General features: G+C 35.0%; 1 protein-coding gene across 1 annotated transcript in view; it reads left to right on the top strand.

Moving 5' to 3' along the window:
- Nucleotides 1-17,746, top strand: part of LOC113782987 (vacuolar protein sorting-associated protein 54, chloroplastic-like) — a 28,124-nt gene extending 10,378 nt beyond the window's left edge. The window contains exons 4-19 of the mRNA XM_027328978.1: nucleotides 387-489; nucleotides 1,430-1,504; nucleotides 2,261-2,417; nucleotides 3,014-3,102; nucleotides 5,883-6,115; nucleotides 7,669-7,840; nucleotides 7,939-8,022; nucleotides 8,108-8,490; nucleotides 8,783-8,936; nucleotides 10,230-10,311; nucleotides 11,805-11,884; nucleotides 12,692-12,853; nucleotides 14,253-14,320; nucleotides 15,729-15,809; nucleotides 15,956-16,204; nucleotides 17,371-17,746. Coding sequence (XP_027184779.1) covers nucleotides 387-489; nucleotides 1,430-1,504; nucleotides 2,261-2,417; nucleotides 3,014-3,102; nucleotides 5,883-6,115; nucleotides 7,669-7,840; nucleotides 7,939-8,022; nucleotides 8,108-8,490; nucleotides 8,783-8,936; nucleotides 10,230-10,311; nucleotides 11,805-11,884; nucleotides 12,692-12,853; nucleotides 14,253-14,320; nucleotides 15,729-15,809; nucleotides 15,956-16,094 — 2,062 coding nt within the window. The 3' untranslated portion in view covers nucleotides 16,095-16,204; nucleotides 17,371-17,746. The remainder of the gene's footprint in view (nucleotides 1-386; nucleotides 490-1,429; nucleotides 1,505-2,260; nucleotides 2,418-3,013; nucleotides 3,103-5,882; nucleotides 6,116-7,668; nucleotides 7,841-7,938; nucleotides 8,023-8,107; nucleotides 8,491-8,782; nucleotides 8,937-10,229; nucleotides 10,312-11,804; nucleotides 11,885-12,691; nucleotides 12,854-14,252; nucleotides 14,321-15,728; nucleotides 15,810-15,955; nucleotides 16,205-17,370) is intronic.
- Nucleotides 17,747-20,819: the final 3,073 nt, after the last annotated feature.

Genomic DNA, 20,819 nt, shown 5'->3' on the forward strand with positions numbered 1-20,819 from the left:
AGAGGAATTGCATTATTTATTTATGGTCGTTCATGTTACTGTTTCTTTTACTATATGCTTATTTGGATTATGAACATAAATGGTTCATTATTAGATATAGCATTGTTACTTTAGTATAAGAAGAACCTTTTAGATATCATCCAATGTCCTGAGTGTGTTTTTTGCATATCAGTACATTAGTTATCTAGTGCTCATTTGGATTTTGGGTATTATTAGTTTATTATCCATTGCTTTTTTAATGGAATCACAACCTTATAGATCTTATCCAACTATTAGTTTGTCTATTTGTTTGGTAAACTGAAATTTGTGTTGCGTGTGATATTGGACCATGAATTTATGAAGTGATGCTTGTCTGGATGCACGTTGTCTCATAAATACTCTTGCAGTATCCTTTCTGCAGAATTTCTGCACGTGACTATGCATGACGAGGTCAGCATTGAGGGTGTAAGAGCTAGCACCAGCATAGCTACAAATGGAAAGGAGGAGAAGGTAAGCGCCATTTCTGTCAACTTATTTTTTCTCTCATTAATGTATGTACTGCATGGGTGCATTCAATAGGTTTCACCCTTTTAAAAGCACAATCTTTAGCACTTTGTTGATGGTTTAGGCTTTTAGTTCTTTACAAAATATGTGAAGAACTGCTATCTGTTTGAATCAACTCAATTGAGATATATGCTTAGGCTGCGCTATTCTACTTGATGTTGTGAATCCTCTAATTTACTCAAAATATTTGTTTGTTAGAAATAAAAATGTTCAAAGTAAGATAGCCAAGACAGTGAGGATAAACGGATTGAGAATGATAAACAACATTGCTGTGGTTTCTGATCTCTCCTCGGTTTGTACTCGGATGTTGAATCCAAAGACAGGAGTCTTTACTCTTCAAGCATGTGTTTGATTTGGTCATAAGTAGTATTGTAGATTTATAATAAATTGCTTAACTAAGGTAACTATTGGTCTTGAAGACCAGGTCGGCTTTCACAGCAATGGATGTTCGAATAATACTTTAATAATCAGTTAAGTTATGGTGGAGAAAACCAAGGATGACTCTATATAAACCTGGCCAAGGGAAGTGTTGAAGACACTAATTTATTAGGTAATTTTGCTTGTAAACCCATATAATTCAGACTGATATTCTTGATTCTTGCGATCTTGGAAAACGAGGAAGCACAAGTACAAGAAAGTATATGATGCTCAAGAGTCAAGTTAAATATCATTTCCAGCTAATTTTCTTTGAGCATTTGTGAAATAAGAATAGTAGCTTGTGTTGCTCCCTGATTTATATTTTTTGATATTGAATGATAATTGCTTATTAACATCCTGTTGGATCTAACTTTGGCTGATTTCCTACGTACTGAGAAGTGAAAACATGACGTTTGGGTACCAAGCTTATGTTGTTTGCTTATGTTAAAAGTTGAAATTGACATTGCAGACTGAGTTAAATGAAGAAGAGGTGTCAAATCTTCGTGATCGGCTTCTTCCTGTTATTATTGGATTGCTTAGAACTGTAAGTTCTATATCTTGTATGCCATTTTTGTTCTTGAAGATCATGTTGACTTGTTACTTGTTGATAAGATGAATTATTCGGCTGTAAAACTGTGTCAAATATTTTTCTTTAGTATTTGATTTGGCAGCATGTTGAATGAAAAGGAAATGCATTGTTGTTCTAAGATTATTGTTTGCTCTTGCAATGAAGGTAAAGAAAAATTTTACATAAAACGTTTATATGATATAAAGATAGACTGCCTTAACAGCTTGTATCAGTCAAAGATGAGGAGTAACTTATTGTGTGAACTAGATGGAGTCATATAGGTCATTACTTATTTGATGCAGTGCTTACTTACAGGATAGGTAATTACTGGAATTTTGCGGTGCGTGCTTTTTTCATAGGTGATTGCTTAAATTATGCAGTGCTTCAGGTGGCTTACATCTGAGCGTTTGATTTGACTCCTCACCCCTTTTTTCCTCCTTAGGTATAGGAGTTTTTGCTGTTCTCATACGCTGACAAGTCTACTTGACTTGTGCATGAATTGCTTTAGTTGGTTTCATCGAAGTTTTTGTAAACATGTTTTGTGATAAGTGTTTAGTTTTGCTTTTTGTTTAGTTACTTTTTTGTTGCCTTTTTTTTTCTTTTCTTTTCTCTTTCTTTCTTTCTTTTGCTTTCTCTGCTTTACTGATTTTTCCATCTTCTATGGATTTGTTTAGAGTTTAGTCATGTGTGTCACTTAGGATAATTTGTTAAATATATGATGCTTGCTTTCAGGCAAGACTCCCTGCTGTGTTGAGAATATATCGTGATACACTTACTGCTGATATGAAAGCTGCTTTCAAGGCAGCAGTTTCTGAGCTGCTTCCAGTTCTTGTTGCGAAATCTTTGGGCTTGGAGTTTATTTCAGGTGGAAGAATGGTGAATACAGATGGTGGGTCTCATAACATGCTTGTTCGCTTCATCCTTTTGTTTTTTTTTCTTTTCCCTTTACTGTGTAAAGAAAAGCTTCAACAGCACTAGTTGCCAACTGACGACTAATGAACCTTCAATATTCCTAGGTTGGTAGTTATTATGATTGGTTTTTTTTAAAAAAATTTTATCTCAATTTTTTTTAATGGTAGGATCATAATGCCAGTTGCCATTGGTACTGTAGAAGCTTAAACAGTCATTGGTTTGTGGCTGATATCGCTGAAGCGTTTGTTGTTTCTAGATCTTTTTTATTTTTTATGGTGGAAAGAACAGCTTCAGTAGTACCAGTGACAACATCAATAGTTGTTTGTTGCTAGTTGCTACTATTGAATTTTTTTATTTTACTTCTTTTGTTTGTTTCTCTTATTATTATTATTATTATTTTTTTGGAGGGGGGTGTTGGGGAAAGAAAAGCTTCAGTAACAATTGATCATGAATGCTGATGTCAATTATATCATGCTCAAGTTCTTTGCTGGGCACATATGATTATTCCATGTCTTTTAGTACATTTCTTTTTTATTTTCATTGTTTCTCTTTTTGACAAACATAAATTGTCAGGGGGAGGTTCCTCGCTTGCAGATAAGCTGAAAAATCTGTCACCTGAATGCTTTCTCCAACTTTTAAGTGCTATTTTCATTGTCGTACAGGTAATGCATATGTGCTCATTACTTTAATGCTGCATTCTCTGTTTTATTCATCTTTTAGACTTAGTATTAATTAACTATCTCTTGGTTAACTGTTCATTACAAAATGGAAATCAGTCATTACCACTTCAAACGTGGTAATGACTGATGTCTTGTTTCATGATGCCGACATTAGTTTAGATTGCCCTTTAAGTTTCGGTTTTGTTGAATGGTTTCCTTCCTCTTTAAGGTATATGGTATTTGGAGTCACCTATTTCCCTCCTTTTGGATGTAAATTGTGCATGTTTTCTTGAATTATGGGGATCTACGAATGAGTTTGATGCTGATTTAAACAGTTATGTATTTCTCCTCTTTTATTCATTTTCTGTCACCAGTGAATTCCATTTCCATGTAATCTTGTATTAGAGGACTTGACTAAGACTAATGCAGCTCTATATTTTGTTAGGGTAGATTTTACCAATTTCACTTTGAAGTGATCCTCATGCTCAGATTGCATAAAACTGAATAGTTTTTTAGCTATTCATGAATATTTGATAATGAAGTAACTCTAGACACATAACTTAAGCTCTTCAACTGTATTGCCATAAATTCTTGTAGTAGGATGCAGAGTAGCTGTTGATCTTTGACTCAGCTGTACGTTCATGAAGGCTCATTTTTTGCTTTTTGTTTGCTTTTTTCCCCATTAATTTTAACATGTACATAGCTTATTCCTTTTGATTTAACTTGTTGCCTTGTGGTTTCTCAATAATAAGTTTCCAAAAGGCTGCCTATAGCTGTTCTGAACTTTCGTAAGTCCTTTGGAAGCTTTACTTCTTCTTTGTTATCATAGTAGCCAGAAGTTTGTGTAGTGAGCAGTCCAAAGGGTCTGTTCTGTTCATTTATCCTGCTGTAAAAGATTCAGCTATACAGCAGGCCTTTTTGTTGGTCCATTCATATAGCAGAAGTTGTATTCTCTTTGTTCTGGCAATGGTATTGCATATAGCCAGGTGGTTAGTTGTCTTCACTCTTAAGGCATATGCAGTTAATGTCTTGAGCTATGCGTCTTTGGTTTATTGCCATTTAGTATGCTTCCGTGAGTTGCTGCATAGATGATAATGCCACTCTTTTAGATGCAGAAATGTTCCAAGTTTGTCCACAGGGAACTCTTGAAAAATTACAGCAGTATTTAACAAATTCTGGGCAATCAAGTTAAGTTACAGAACAAAAACTAATAAAAGCTCAAGATACTTTTGCATCAATTCTCTTCTTTTGGAAAACTCATTTTTGTTTCTTGTTGCCATCAATGTTGAAAAGAATTTTTAACGAGCCTGGCCATGTTCTTTGCCTTCTCTCTGAAATAGGAAACGTCGAAATATATGTTTAGATTTGGGTTGCTGTCACATTGTTCTCCCAAACTTTTCTTGCAAGTTTACTTCTTTTTTCTTAATTATCAATGTGTAATTAATCTCTTTTGTATCTTACATGTTCTATAAATCTTTTCCGTAGCAACTTATCAGAATTTTTGTTACAATTTTAAACTCTAGTTTACAATGACAGGTATCTTTATCTAGTTATCATAGAGGATTAGACTAACATGGAAGCAAACTTGCATACCTGTCAGCAAATCAAACTCTATTTTGCAATGATAAATATATTTGCTTTTTTATAGTAGAGCATTATGACTAATTTGACAACAATATAGCTAACTTCCATTAATAGTTGGACGGTTATATGACTAATGCTTTAGAGTATATTGCAAAAAGGTTGTGTGGTTAACTGTTGAATCAAAGTTTTGTACTTGTGTCAACTAATTCTGATGCAAAAGAGTTAAACCTCAGCATGTGACCAAGTTGGCTTTAGCTTTTTAACCCCAAGTTTTTAGCCACTACTAAAGGTGAATCCTAATTCTAATTTTAGATTTTGCTGGTTCAAAGTTTGTTAGGACAAATAGTTACTTCTAGGACTAAGTGTTCTCTTGTCAAAACCTTTAGAAATGAGGCTTTTTCTTTGACTTGTACAAGGTGATGTGACCTAGTAAAACGTACCAGGGACCATTTGTAAAATACACCTCTGTGAAAGGAGATGCTACGAATTGCAGGAGATTTTCTTATAATGGTGTTTTAACCTTTGTTGGAGTGATACTTACTAAATCCTTGGTAATATTCTAAAGTGATACCTACTAAATCCTTGGTAATATTCCAAGAATCTCCTGTATCCTTTTGCCTGATAACCTACTCATTTTAATCTTTAGAATTAGTTCCTGTTCCTGCAATCTTTAGATAGCTGCATCAAATTCTGACTTTCTTCATTTGAATTCAATTCTAGCACTAGAGTTTCAAGGATCAGTTCAATCCCGTTGGAAGAACCAAAAGTATTTGATTTTCGCACGACCCAAGAGATTCTTTAGTTTGTTATTACTCTGTTTTCCATTATCGTAAATTGTTTCTCTTTCTCCTTGTTGCCACCCACCCTTTTTTTTGTGTGTGGGGGGAGAGAAGGGAGGGAGGGGGGGCTGTTCCTTACAATGATGAACATGGTTTATATGAAGGTGCTTGATGAACATGGTTTATTTGCAGCAGGAATTCCAGCAAGACTGCCGATTTGTTTATGAAAATTGTAGAATATCATTTAAGAAGTTTTTCTCACTTAATTGGCCTGTGGGACTGAGAAATTCCTGCAGGTCTTTAAAGAATTATTTCATTGTGTGATTATATGTTTCCATCATTAAGTGAAATCTATTTGGTATTTGGCTTCTGTGTTCTTTATTCTAATGGTAACTTGATTCTTTGTTTTAGTGAATGCAGGCACACTTAGTGCGAGCTTCTGAAGTAAAAAAAGCAATTGAGTGGATAATGTGCAGTCGTGAGGGTCATTATGCTGCTAATACTGTTGCTGCTGCAATAGCAGTTGGTGCAGCAGCTGCAGAAACAACTCAAGAGACTGATAGTCATGGCAGTAATCTCTTGTCATACTCATCTATCGGAGATGCTAGAGACAATGATGCAACAAGGCCATCAGATTCATCAGGAGATTTTCGGTTATTTCTTTTCCTTCTCATCCTTCTTGTTGAGTATTTATGACTTCCTCAAACGTGCTCAGAAGAAGGGGAAAATATAAGAAAAAAAAATGAGGTTATCTTTGTTAATGGTAGAAGATATCTTGAGGGAAATTTTTATCTACGCTAAGGTTTGTATTTCTTTGCTGCAAATTGATACAAAGGGCTTAGTGTTGACTTTCGTTGTCAACTAGAATAATCAGTTATAGATTTGGTTACTGTGGACTATTAATGTTTTCTTGGAAGCATTTTAGTCATTTGAAGAAGTCTAGTTTGAAAAGAGAAACTGCATGCCACTGTTAATGGGTTCTGCTAGGAATTATATGGAGGGCTTTTGTATTTTTTTCTTTGTCCACACTTGGTAAAATGACTTTTTTATTGACAAAATAGTATTTCCATGTTTAAGAGGTATAGAATTATTATTGGAAGTTTTGGACAAAAAGTTCATTCAAGATTCTGTGAAGGTAGGACTTATCTGCTTACTCGAGGAGACATGCAGGGAATATGTAGTGGTTCGTTATGCATGGTGATTTTTTAACTCTGAAAGGCATAGTATTTCTTTCATCTCTATTACATAGAAAAGAGCAAGTGCTGCACAATCCCAAGCTTTTCCCTTTCCTTAATTTTGAAGGGCTTGTTTTGATATTTAATGGAAACAGATGTAGAAATAAAAATTCAACAACTGCCGTTTTGTTTTTGTTTCTTAATGGTGAATTTAGTCTCATAGTGGAAAAATATTGTACTTTTAATTTGTTAAATGGCTTGTGTGTAAAACATCTGGGAACTTCTGCTATTTGATTCTGGAGTAGGACATGGATTTGATGACTTTCCTTGCTCTTATTTCTTTATCTGTTTTTTGTGATTGGATGCATTAGTGAAACAAATTAGTATCTATCTGATTGAGATAAATGGCAGAAATAACCTAAGGTTTATAAGTGGCGTGGCAAGCAATCACCTAAGGAACCTACTAGGAAGTTGGTCTGAGTCCTAAGGAGTCTTTTTTCTGATTTTAGCCATCAGGGGTATTTTAGGAATTTCAGTTGGTTACAGGAAATTTATGTTGATCGAAGTTTTGTGTTTGGATATTACTTTTGATCATTAGTATTTTAGTTGTGAGAATTGGAGTTATTAAGGAAGGTTTGTTATAACGTCCCTGCATACTTTGATTCTAAAGATTTCTTGTAGTGATTCCTAGAGTGTTCTGATCTCCTTGTTTGCGTGTTCCTGTGATTTTATTCAAGTTCTCTGTTCTGAATCTTAGAGAATTTTGGCACCTGTGATGTTGCCTAATTTTGCTATTGACTGCAAGTTTCAAAGCCCAAAGCCTGTCCTACAAATCTTTTCAGCCTACCAAGCTGTTGTGCTGCGTCACTATTTTCCAGAATCTTCGGCTTACTATTTATCTACACAAAAGAACAGAATAAAGTCTAGAGATTCTATCTTTAAGCTTCTACGTCTTAATAAGCTGATGTTTGTATGCTGCTTACTGGATGACTAATATTAATATAATTGATATCCTTTTTGTTTAATTTCAGAACTGATGTTTTAAGGGAGAACACAGAAGCTGTGGTTGCTGCTTGTGATGCTGCTCATCATAGATGGGCAAAGCTTCTTGGAGTGCGTGCTAAAACTCATGAAAAGTTGAGGTTACAGGAGTTTTTAAGTGTTTATAACTTGACTCTGGAATTCATGAATGTAACAGAGAAGGTACCACTTACTTTTTGTGTTATGATAACTATAATTCCTTTATAGATACCTGTGGACATGATTGTGGTTGTGATAGCATATCATGCTAACATAAACAGATTGGTGGAAGGTTGGGATACAGCATTCGTGGGATATTGCAGTCACAGGCTAAAAATTTTGTTGAGTGCCACCATGAATCTCAGGTTAGCAGTTCTGTTTGAAGAGTTCTATTATTCTTTCCTAGCTTCTTGTTATTGTGATTTATCTATGAAATATTGGTATATGCAGATGACCAAGATGAAAGCTATACTTGAACAAGAAAATTGGAATGAAATAGACGTGCCTGAGGAATATCAGAACATTGTCACTTCATTGTTTTCTTCAGAGTCGCTAGTAAGTGGGGACACAGATGATCCTCCTGTTGATATAGCGACAAGGAATGGTGAAATGGGCACAAACGGTGATGGTTCAAATTCAACCCAAAATGTTGACCGGATTGATTCTGTTGGATCAAGTGGAGATAGTGTTGTGCAGCCTCTGCCAGCGCAGAACAATATTATCGAAAATGATACTTCTGTAGCCCAAAGTAGTGATGCTAGACACAGGGAACGTGGGAGGTCTTCCTGTAGAACTCTGTTATTTAAGGGCCTTGCATATCACATGGTAAATTGGTGAGTGACAGGACAATGCTTTTCCCCTTGCTCTTTTAGTTTGATATGTTGCTATTTCATTTGGAGGTCCTCCTTTGCTGTGTTTTTACTATCATTTTCTACTTACAAGCTGCTTTGGTCCTCTGGTGCTGTAAAATTCAATGCAATTTTGTGTATTTTTATGGGATATTTTATCCTAGTGACTTATTTTACCGTTCATCATGATGGTGGTTTCATTATAAGTGCCTTTACTGTATGCTGTTGTTTTCCTTGAACTTGCACTAAAATTTAAGCCATATTCCTGAAATTTCAGTGGCTTGATTTTGGTAAAGATGTTGTCAGAATACATTGAGATGATTACGTATTTGCCCGCACAATCTCCAGAAATTGGTCAGCGTCTCGTGGAGCTCTTGAAATTTTTCAATACTAGAACTGCTCAGCTTGTTCTTGGTGCTGGAGCCATGCAGGTACTACTTGACCTAGCGATTAGTAACTTCATATTTTTGCTTAAATCTTGAAGATGCCTGTACTTCTTGCTGCCAGTTCATTTCATTTATTAGAATCAGTGGATGGTTATCTGTTTCTCTCGCTATATATTTCTTTAGTCTCCTTGCAGTAATTATAAATTAGTCAACTTCGGCATTTGCTTTGAAATGTACCTGTTGTTGACCACTGAATTCTGTCCTCCTTTCGATTTTGCATACTTCTCTGGACCATGTCCCTTGTTTAAACTAAATTGAGAGGAAATGCAGTCATTAAGAATTTTGATATCTTTCTTCTGTTGAACATATTTTTGCCAGCTTTTGTGCTGAATACGTGATATTGGTTTGCTGTCCATTGTGGATGTTTTCACCCATACTTAGTATCAAAAGACTTCTAAAAAATTTTACGGATTAACATTTTATGCATTGACAGTGTAGTGATTTTTTTACAATAGCAGCTTTGAATGTATTCGACATGTGCATGATTTGAATTTCAAATTTGAATTCATATTATGTGGCATGATCTAAACCTGCTAGTGTAAAAAAAATTATACACTGATAGTGTATAATAAAGTCATCCAAATATTAATGCTACTTCCATTTGAGCTATCTTGGAGATGAGATAACCATAAGATGCGATTGTGATGAATGTCCCTATTATATTTGTTTTTGGTTTTGCCTTTTTTTTTTTTTAACTACATGCTATCTGCCTTTTGTTGCTAGTATAAATCTGTTGGCGGTTTACAGTGTTTTCCTATGAAACTCTTGATGCACATACGTGACTTGATGCTAAATAAAAATTTTTGTATTGGAATTGTGTATTGAACTGACTTAGGAGTTTTTTACTTAGAGTTTTTGCCACCGGGAAGATTTCTTCAATAGGTTTGATAGTAGATGACTCACAGTTATTGGTTTGGATTGGAGCCTCTGCTTTTCTGAGGCTTTTCAAAAATAGAAAAGGGAAGGCATGGTGGTTAATTGTATGGTATATTTTTTCATGTGACATTGCTGGAAAGAGTTTTGTACATTTGCTGCCACGTATAACAGGCTTTTCAGGCTATTGGCCTTGCTTTTGGTCATTGGTTGATTTTTATTTGGTTATTTACTTATTTTTATTTATTTCTTTTGTCTTTTTTCTATGTTGGAATTAACTTAGTTCACATTTTCACTTGTAAGTTTATGTTCATTTATGTTTCTATTCCTGAATGTTTGTCTTCTCAGTGATTGTGTTTCACTTGGCCTCTATGAGTTTTCATTTGAATCTTAATTGCATTGCAGGTGTCTGGTCTGAAGTCTATTACTTCTAAGCATCTGGCTTTGTCCAGTCAGGTCATCGGCTTCACGTATGCTGTCATTCCTGGTAGGTAGTAGTTGTTAAATCTCCTGCAATTTCAATGTTCTATGGCAAATTAGTTGGCTTGTGCTTATGGATATTAACACTGAGTTGATGAAAATGTCATTTCTCTACATCACACCTGCAGTTCACAAAAAAGTTTTTCCCTGAGTAGGATGCCTGAAGGTAGATTTTCACATGGCAAATGGTTAATAGATTGAAGGAATTGGTTTATTTTTAAGATAACTCGACCTAGGAGCTTCAGTATTGTGTTGTCAATTGGTGCCCTGGAAAACATGTGACATATTTCCTTGTCTTATTTCGCCTACTTTTTGGCTAATGAAATTTGGTATGATAAATATGCATAATATTATCTGCATGTTCTGAAAAATTTTGGGATATATTGCTTTTTTTTAATTTTTTAATTTTAGCTGTTTCTTTTGACTAATGGAATTGGCAACATAAATATACATGACATTATATGGATGACAAAACCTTTGACAACAGGAGCTTAGAGATAGTAGTCAACATGGGATGAAAGTGACATATTGCCTTGTATGTTTGTGCATGTTTGTTTGTGGCACTTTTATTGAGTCATGCATGCTATCATTATTTTTTTGCAGCACAATTTTCTGTTATGAGGTTGCCAGGGATTGGATATACTCTATTCCCACCTTCGTGCCTGGCCATAAAGGATTTTGCATGTAGTTTTTGATTATTGATTTTATTAGCTCAAAGAAAGGAAAGACAATGAAAGTAGGAAAACTGGATGCGGGCCTACTGTTATCATGTGTAATGTGCTATGTCCCAAAGTGTATTAGTTTGACGAAGAAGAGTGCTTGGAAAATGTTGAAGATCTATTGTTGTATAAATGAGAATGGAATTATGTTGACCAACAGAAGTAATTTTAACTGGAACTTAAGGAGATAGTGGAATATGTGGAGATTTTACCCTTTTTTGAGCACAATGTATTGAAATGCAACGCATAGTTTTACCTTTAAAGTTTTTGGCTGGCAGACTTATGCATGGCATCATCGGAGGCAACATTACATACTTTTGGAATATTAAATTTTCTAAGATATACTTAGCACCAAAGAATAACTGTTTAAAGCTGACCTTGTTATTTCATCCGACTTCTCCCATTTCTTGCCAGCTCTGCTTTCGCAAGAAATTGCATGATAAAAGCAGCCAATATCACCCCAGTCCTGCAGAGTGTAGGATACGAGCTTCATTACCTCCGCCTTGCTTGATATGCTTTGCACTTCAAGTTTTTGGCATTCCTGCATTCTAGAATGTAGTGATTACTCTGGCTAAACTTGAATGCATACCAAAATTTATACACAAAAATATTCTGTATCTCCTTGCCTTTATGTGAACAATACCATGTAAATGAGACATTTCTTTCTCAAGGAGACATAATTTTGTTTGTGCTGTATCATCATGATTTTTATAAGCTCTAATTTTCAGTTGACTATTGTAAAACTATGCCTAAGTTTCTGACTGCTCTCTGCATGGAAAAGAAATCAGGAGGATTCTTTTCTCTAAAGTACATGAGACGCGGAAGACTGTAATTGCATTCGAGTTTGATCGAGTGACACAGGTATGCAATATTTCATGATGTTTCTTCTGTTTCACATGCATCTATATGTAAGAAAAAAGAACTTTGTTGATAATAAACTACGAGTCAATAATAATTCTTTTGAATCAACTAGGAATTAGCTTATGACATTAATTATAGCCAAAAAAATTGGTTTTAGTTGTCTGACACCAATAACCGCTCTATACTAAAAGGCCTTCTGGCTCATAAAGAAGCTGATAGCTTTTAGTTTAAGGCTTCTAAAAGCTGTATTTTTATTCTGCTGGTTATAGCCAATGCTTCATTCAATGTTTTACTTTGTCCATGTTCATGACTTCATACCTTGAAATGTCCAAGATATGAATTTTCAGATTGTCTTAGTTGTCTTTAGGAATCTGCTCAGTTATGCAAATGGTTAACGTACCGAGCTATCAGGATTTTGTAAGGTTTTCTGATGTGGTTTGACCTAATAGTTTATCAAACTTTCGGTGTAGTCATTGCATTTTGAGCTTTCAAATCTTTATTACAGGTTTTCTCTGTCTTGGAAAACATGATGAAAAGTAAGCAAAACAACCTGCAAGTATCTTCCGTTGTTGAAAATAATTGAGGAAGTGATACATGAATCCTGAAAGTCCAACAACTTGTATTGGAAAATGCAGCTTGAATTTTATCCATCTGATTTCATACCATAGGATGCTAAATAAAGTGCATTTATGGTTGTTTATGAGTTTTAGTCCCAAAATGGATTAGAGCAGTAAAACTAAATGCATAATTCGGCCTTCATGTCAAACATGTTAATAATGGATGCTTTCTTGTTCTCCATATTTTTAGGATTATAAAATTCACCAGGATGAGATACACTCAAAGCTGGTTCAGATTATGAAAGAAAGATTGCTATTTCATCTTCGTGGGTTGCCAGAAATTGTTGAGAGTTGGAGCAGTTCTGAAGATTCCAATACACTGCCAAGTCAGTTTGCTCGGTCTATCACTAAGGTGGGTAGGAGCAGTGAGTTGTTATATGATATGCTGTAGTTGAACTTCTGGTTTGTTGCCTTCCTCTTATTGTAGTATACTGCCTTGGTACAGTATGTCTGTTTGTGACCCAAAGGATAATAAGACTACAACTTTTAGTACAATATTTTACCATTAGATGTTTATACAACCTGCTCTTGGAGGCCCAAACCTCTTGTTATTGCATGGATTTGATTCGTGATCTTCTTTGGCCTGCTCCACTTCCTTTATGCCATCTTATAGACTCTTTCATGCTCACTTGGCATCACCAGAGTCAACTAAGATGCCCTTTTCCTAATTTTTTTGAGCAACTGTACTTTCGGACTGGCTGATGGTAACCCTTGGCTATGCATTGGCCATCCCACATTAAATTCTCTTTCTCCCTGGACATACACACAAGAAAAATTCCCTTGTAAACGATCTTGCAGCTCTTTGTTTTGTCTACATGTATGTCTATTTCATAGTTACTCTCCACTTCTATTTGGCCCCATAGATGTATAATAATGGTAAACCATGAAGGTTTAATCCTAGAGGTTTCCTTTGGTGAACCAGAGAAATTTTTCTTCGTGAGAAATTGGGACTTGCTTTAACCCAGAAATGCTTGAAATGAAAATGCATATATGCATGTAACATTGCTAAGACAACCTGTGGCAAAAGAATTGGATCAATCAGTTAAACCACTATGTTGAAGCTGTTAAGAACTACTGTATAAGCTTTTAATTCTTATTTTTTAGCATCAGCATATTAAATTTCTTGTAAGATTTTGGGCTGTGATTCTTATTAGTTAGACCATGGGATAGCAATCATCTTGTGCTTCTTAATACATCGGTTTCTGACCAATTTTCTGCCTCGAGTTTTTACAAAAAAGTTCCTTATGTTTACATTTTAAGAGCCTTTTGGAATATTGACAGAAGTTTTCCTTTTACCAATGGGGAAATCGACATGAAACTGTGGTCATTAACTCCAATCTGAGACAGAAATGAAAACCTCAGCCATTCCAGTTTCTCAGCTTGCACTGAGTCTCCTGCCTTCTCATAATGTTAGTTTTAGTTAGGTCTGTCATGTGCACTCACGCCCCACTGGAGATGGGGAAAAAGTATGGAGACATGACTGAAAGTAGCCATTCTGCTGCTTCACAGTTTGAGCTCAATGTAGACATCTTGATGTGAAAACTCTTTCTGGTCTTTATTGAAATGAATGTTTGCTCTTGATAGAGTTCCAGAACCTGTTTCATTGTTCAGTTTAGGTTAGTTACAATATCTCTGTTTTTGTATTCATTCATCTCTACGATTGGTTTGGATTTTGAGTGAAGGGTTTGCTTGGCACAGTGTCCAAATACGAGTTCGCTTTGACAGTTTGTGGATGTCTACTTTCTTTGCAGGAAGTTAACGTTCTACAGCGTGTCTTATCCCGTACTCTACATGAGTTTGAAGTTCAATCTATCTTCAGGTTTGATCTAATTTTGACATCATAAGGGGTCCATGTCACCTTTTTCTTGCCCTTCTATCTCTAGCTCTCCTTATTCATGTAGGACATACTTAATCATGTGTGCCTACCAGATTTTTCTTCTGGCTTTGTGGTAGTGTACACCTCCTACCTTAGAGCCAATCTTGTATGATTCTCTTTTATGTGTTGGATTTCCTAGAGCTAATTATTCAGGTTGAACAGGCTGAGTTTGAGACAAATCTGGTCATTGAACAAAGTTTCTTTGTCTTATGAGGCTTTATTCCCAAGAGCTTAATATATCATCTCAGTGCTGAACGGAAAAACAGATCACAATACCATTGGCTTAAGTCTGTTGGCAGTAGTTACCTGGAAATGTTAAGGTATCAGGGCCTCAATAATCAATTATCAGAAGAGCCATAGTTGTAAAGTTGGAAAATGCTCACCACAAAATCAAATATTAGCTTGTTAATTATCAGTGAGAGGGATGTTGTGATTGAATATATGTTGGTAAAAGAATTGAACCTACCTCCTAGTAGTCTGCATCTGAAAACGAAACTTGTGTTTTTTGCGAATAGACAGGAATTTTTGGTGTAAGCCTATTACTATGTTCTTCTGGTCTGTATCTATGATCCTTAGGTCTGTTTGACAGGCCTGTTTTTGGCCTGTTTTAGAAGTACAAAGTTCATCTATAAACACCATATGTGGTAACAATTTAAAGCTCTCTAAAAACAACTTAGTTTTGTAGAAACACCCGAAAAAGCACACCCAAAAACAACCCCCAAAATACCAAAATCGCACATCAACACGAGCACCCCCACCACCCCCACCATTCTCCCTCCTCACTGTGACCGTTGGCCCCCAAACGACCTTTTATTATTGTGGTTAATCTGGAAAAATGCTTTCACGTATTGGCACTCCTTTGTCAATAGTTGTGTATTTTGGGGGAAAAAAAAACAGAAAGCAGGAGTCTGTTTATACTTAAAGTCCTCTGGGATTAAGAAATTTACAATTTGAAATATGGAATTATCTGTTTTACATTATTTTGCATGTGGTGTTTCTTGTATTTCCCACTTATCTGGTAGTATACAATGAAGAGAGTATTGGTTAGAGAATTAGCAGATATTTGGCAGAGTAATACAATATTTAATCCAGTAAGAAATGAACTCTCCCATATCTAGCCATAATTCTAATACCAAGCAGTCAATCCCTTTTTGAGTTCATTTTACAGGGTTAATTAGTCTACCTTCATTTAATCAACTTGTTCTTTCAGTGTGAAGAAGTTGAGAATTCTCCCTGAGAATTATCCCTTCTTACTAATGTCAAAGTGTTCCTCTACCACAAGTGCTCTCAATATCATTAAGTTACTCATCTTCAGCTGATCATCATGCACTGCATTGTGTGCTATTTGCAGGCAAGTGGTTGTGATATTCCATGCCCAAATTTCAGAGGCATTATCCAAAATTGATATTAGCACTCCACAAGCTAAAACCAGGTAGTTATATGTTGAAGCTTGCACGCATTTTTGAGTTCTTAAGAGTTGGTTAATTTCTTCTTATGATCCCTTCATTTGAAAAATGTCTCTCTTTACTTTTCCAGTGGATTCTTATTTGACTTGGATTCTTTTCCCCCTTCAAACAGACTTCATCGTGATATTGAGAGCCTTCTTCAATGCATTAGATCATTGCCTTCTGGAAATTGGAGTGACGCTAGTCCACCAAATTGGGGGCAACTAGATGAACTCTTGGTGCAAAGATTTGGCAGAGAAGTTGATCCGTAGATGCTTGTAAAGTAGTTAGTTGATAATTGTGGATTAACAACTAATCGCATCTGCTGGGACAATCTGAGGTGCCATAAGCCTATAATTGGATTGTTATACCTCCAATTGAGGTAAGAGAATTGTCATATTTCGTCATTTTGTTCCCCCCCCCCCAAAAAAAAATTTATAAGATTTTACTTATCTCCCATTACCTGAGTTTGCTTTGTTTTCTTTTGGTGGAAGTATGAGAAAGATACAGCTGGTTGACTTCCTTTGTTTGGATCAGTTAGTTGTCATTTTCCTTATATTGTATATCTGATGCATGATGTAGTTTAGAGCAAGAATGAAAGAGAACTTAAAGGTCAAAGTTGTTGGTAGATGAATGGTATTAGACTTCATTTAATAGCTTTGCTTATTTAACAGCACAATGTTATTGACTTGTATTTCAACCTGAATGGTGTTGGGATAGGGTGGTTGAGTTGTTGTATAAAAGATCGACCAGAAGCATGTAATGCTCTCTTTGTGCCATTGCTACTACCGCAGTTTCCTCTTCCAGACGTTCCAAAACTCGAGTACATGAATTTTATGTTGTGAAAATACTATTTTGTCTTTATTAGGGGCCTTTTGCTTCTCTTAGTTCAAAATTTTGATTCAGAGGCACAATAGGTGTAAAATTCTAAAGTGTGCTTACATGTGGTACCTGGTGAAACTCACCATGTTGAGCACGACCGCACTGGATGATTTGAGGGGTGATAACGAAATACAACCATTTGCCATCCTCATGACAATGAGTTTCTGATTGGGGGTGCTTGTTTAGTGACTTAGGTGAACCTTCAATAAGATGAGTAATTCTTGTTAAATTGTATAACCTGCTATCTTTTGCAAATTTCTAGGCTCCCATCCCCTTTTTGTCGTTTCAGGATTCAATGGTATGGGTTGTATAAGAAATTTACAGTTGGTTATTAACTAGCTATGACAATGTTTTAGTCAAGATGATTGTGTGCCTCTTGAATAAGGGAACAAAGAACACGTGTAACAGTTGTTCTGAAAGCATCTTTATCATATCAAGCAATTGAAAAAGATTCTCATGCACTGCTTGCTTGTATTTTGCACTGACGTGAAATTTAGTTTGTGTGTGGAAATCAGCTTATGTGATGTAGAAACTTTGATAACATGTGCACTGCATGAAATATTCTGATGCTGACTCAACTAGTACTATGCGTTCCGTCTGTTTTAGAGTGAGAAACTGAAGACATCAAAATAGCCATCTCACTTTCTTGTAACTTTGGACTTGCAGGAGTTCGTTTGCTCTTTCAATGTATCACTCCTTATGCAAATTCGAATGTGCAGGAGAGGAGAGGATCTTTTTTAACTGTTGTTTTTTAGAAATCATGTGTACCATTTGCTAAACCATTGTCTATAGAAATCCTAAAACAGCTGAAAAGGAATCAGATATGTGCAGTTCATTTTGCCCCATGATTTTGTTGTTTTAGTATGGGGCTGCTGAGTTTTTACCTTTTTATTTTTTCGTTTATTTGTTCTTCAGTTTTGTCATCCAATTTTTTCAGGTTGATATATTATCATACGGATCAATTGAGCAATGTGCGGATGTGAAACTACTGCATAATCCATCTTTCTCTGATTCAAGTATGCGTTTAATATGATTCGTTTTACCTCCGAATTCAATAGACTATTTGTTTCTTGCGCTTCTGTCAACTCTATGGAAAATATATATTGAGTTGGTGTAAATCTGTTGCAACTCGTGATCTATGAGAGTCCCGGGAATTGCAGTGTAAGAACTTTTCTTTGTTTTATTTAACTCCGAATCTTTGGCGTAAAACCGAATTGGCAACTGCGCACCGAGTGGAATGCATGCATTATTCGCTGTGTACGAGCCTATGGATCTAAACCACCACCAGCTTTTCTTTGGTGGTTCAAAACAACAATTAATCTCAGGAGGTAGGAAGTCATTAAAGTTATTATATTAGTGGTGGTATCATATGGTTTGCTTTAACTCAGTCTATACTCCGGGTGCGTGCATATGGTCACTGTGACTCCTTTCCATCTTCGGGTTAAGGTTTACCAGGTAAGTCTTCTTATTGTAATTAGGTTGTCTACTTATTAAACAAAAAAAAAAAAAAAGAACTATGTGCATTAACTGGTCTCTAATTTGAGTACTAAAGGGAAAATCGTTGAAATTTTTTGTTCAATGAATTTTTTATCCATTCAATTTTTGTGTTAATTTCAATTTTTTTTAAAAAAAAATTAATAAAAAAGTTCCTATTGGTTTTATCACTTTTTTGCAAAATCACCATGTGGTCTACATAAAAATATATATATATTTTTATATATAAGAAGGTCTTCATGTCATTATTTAATGTTTTTGATAAATAGTTTAAAGCTTTTTTTGTTTTTTTTTTTGAAAAAAATGAAATATGACATCTCATATCCCTCCTTTTTTAAAGTGAATATGGATCAGGAATTTGTTCTTTTACTCCTAAAAAAACTGTTATGTGGGCTACATGCTATAAGGTAAATTTTTTTGAAAACCTTCATTTTCAACTCCACCCGTAGGCTGATTTTGTAAGACGTTCTTCTACTATTTTCCTTTGAATGACAAAAAAAGTTCAGCTTCTCCTATTCAGACGTTTCCATATTTTCCTTTAGCATGCACTTCCTCGGCTCGAAGTTGATGTACAAATTTTTACTATTTTCAGTTTGGGTCTCCGAATTGGGTTAAGACTCATGTTGCATCATGCTCTCATCTCTACAATACTCTGAATAGGCATCAAAATTCCTATGATGATCAGAGCATGGATCATCAATATTGTGATTTTTTTGCTATTTTTCCGCTTCGCCATTACCTTTACACTAGATATTTTGTGAATGACTATCACCTCCATCAATACAATCCTGTTTCCATCCCAAAGCAGCAATTGGTTCAGCACAAAATGTAGTGCTAAAAGCATCCTGTCTATTGCCTCTTTCTCTAATAAGATGGGACATCTTTTGTTTTATTGTAACTATTGGAATATCATCCTTGATCTCCTCTGCCTTTTTTTTGCCTGAAGCATGCATATTTCTTCAAGTGTCATTTGGTCACAATATACTTCCATCAACTTATACGTCCACCTATAGAATTCTTTAATGTTTTTTTCAGTTTGAAGTTCCATTAGACTATGGGTCAAATCATTTCTGGGATCAATATAGTAATACAACATGATGTCGGAGTGCCCATAGCTCTCTACCATTCGATTTATTTCATGCACTAACATTGACTCGGCATCACAAATATCAAAATAATCAATCTCACCTCTAATTTAACTTTTGTATTTGTCTCCTTAAATCCTACTGTTATGGTGTAGTTTAATTAAAAATAAAGAACTCTCGGGCATTGTACCAATTGAAAATGACAGAAATTAAATTACATTATTGAAGTTCACACAAAGTTTTTTAAAATTTAAAAACAAATTCTCTTTATGCAATAGCCCCAGTCAAACACATATCCAAAAAAAATTGAATTTTTTGCACACAATTTATCAAAAAATTAAGCTATTATAGAATCCTTTATTACTCATTCGGATGACAAAAACAGGATGACATTTTCTCCTATCCTTTTCATCCCTACCATAGACAAATAACAATACTCCTAAACCCAATAATTGCTGTTCAAATACTTTAAATTGTTTCACTTTATACTTGTAGCTTTAAATATTACACATCTTCAAGATACATGTAAATTAAAATTAAGTGGGTTTTCTATTTCTTACCACATAGAAGGTACGGATCGACGACATCATCCCTGTTTTGCTTAATCCACTGCATTGCTATCAAATAATTGCTGATTTGCTTGCTTGCTCGCTCAACTTCGCCTTTGATCTTGCATTCTAAACCCAACAATTTGGTAGTTCGATAAAAGGGAGAAATTTTTTGCTACAGTTTGTGAACTTAAAAGTCAAAGACTCACCATTGTTTTGTCATCGAGGAGCTATGGACTTGTATAGACAACTTTGCCCTTAAGAACCTTATGCATGCACGTCGCATGTAGATTTTCTGTCTACCTTAACATCAAAATTAGATGGAATGATAAAAAAGAGTAGAATTTAAGAGATCAGTGACACTTTTGACCAAAAACATTTAGTAACATAAACATATAAATAGTAATAGTTTGGTGACATTTATTCCCATTTACTCTTTAACTTTTTATGTACATATGGAGTCTAAGTTTTTAACTTTTTATGTATTAACAGTGTAGCGATTGTTTTTTATATTAATAATTATGGGTATATGGTACATGTGCATGATTTGAATTTTGAATTTAAATTCATATTGTGTGACATGATCTATACTTACTAGTTCAAAAACAATTGTGCACTGATATTGTATAAAAATTTTACTCATAAATTATACAATTTTGTTGTATGGATATACAAAATTTCCAACTAGTTGCATAAATAATGCATGTTAGTGGGCGCAAATTGAGGTGGTGTTATCAAAAAATTTTAATGACTTCCAATTTTAAGATGGCACTATCCATTAAAAGTTTGGAATGTTCAGAAATCCAACTAGGTTTCTAAAGTATATTTGCACCCTTAGCAGTTGAACCGTTTTAACTAGGAAATCTGGACACGAGATTGAAATAGTAATTAAAATTTGTGATTGACGAATTTCTACAAGCACAATGGGTCGATCGTAGTATAAAATGTAAGGATCGAATACAACCTAAGAGGGAGTGAATTAGGTTGA

The sequence above is a fragment of the Coffea eugenioides genome, chromosome 9 (genome assembly GCF_003713205.1).
Source record: "Coffea eugenioides isolate CCC68of chromosome 9, Ceug_1.0, whole genome shotgun sequence".
Taxonomy (NCBI): domain Eukaryota; kingdom Viridiplantae; phylum Streptophyta; class Magnoliopsida; order Gentianales; family Rubiaceae; genus Coffea; species Coffea eugenioides.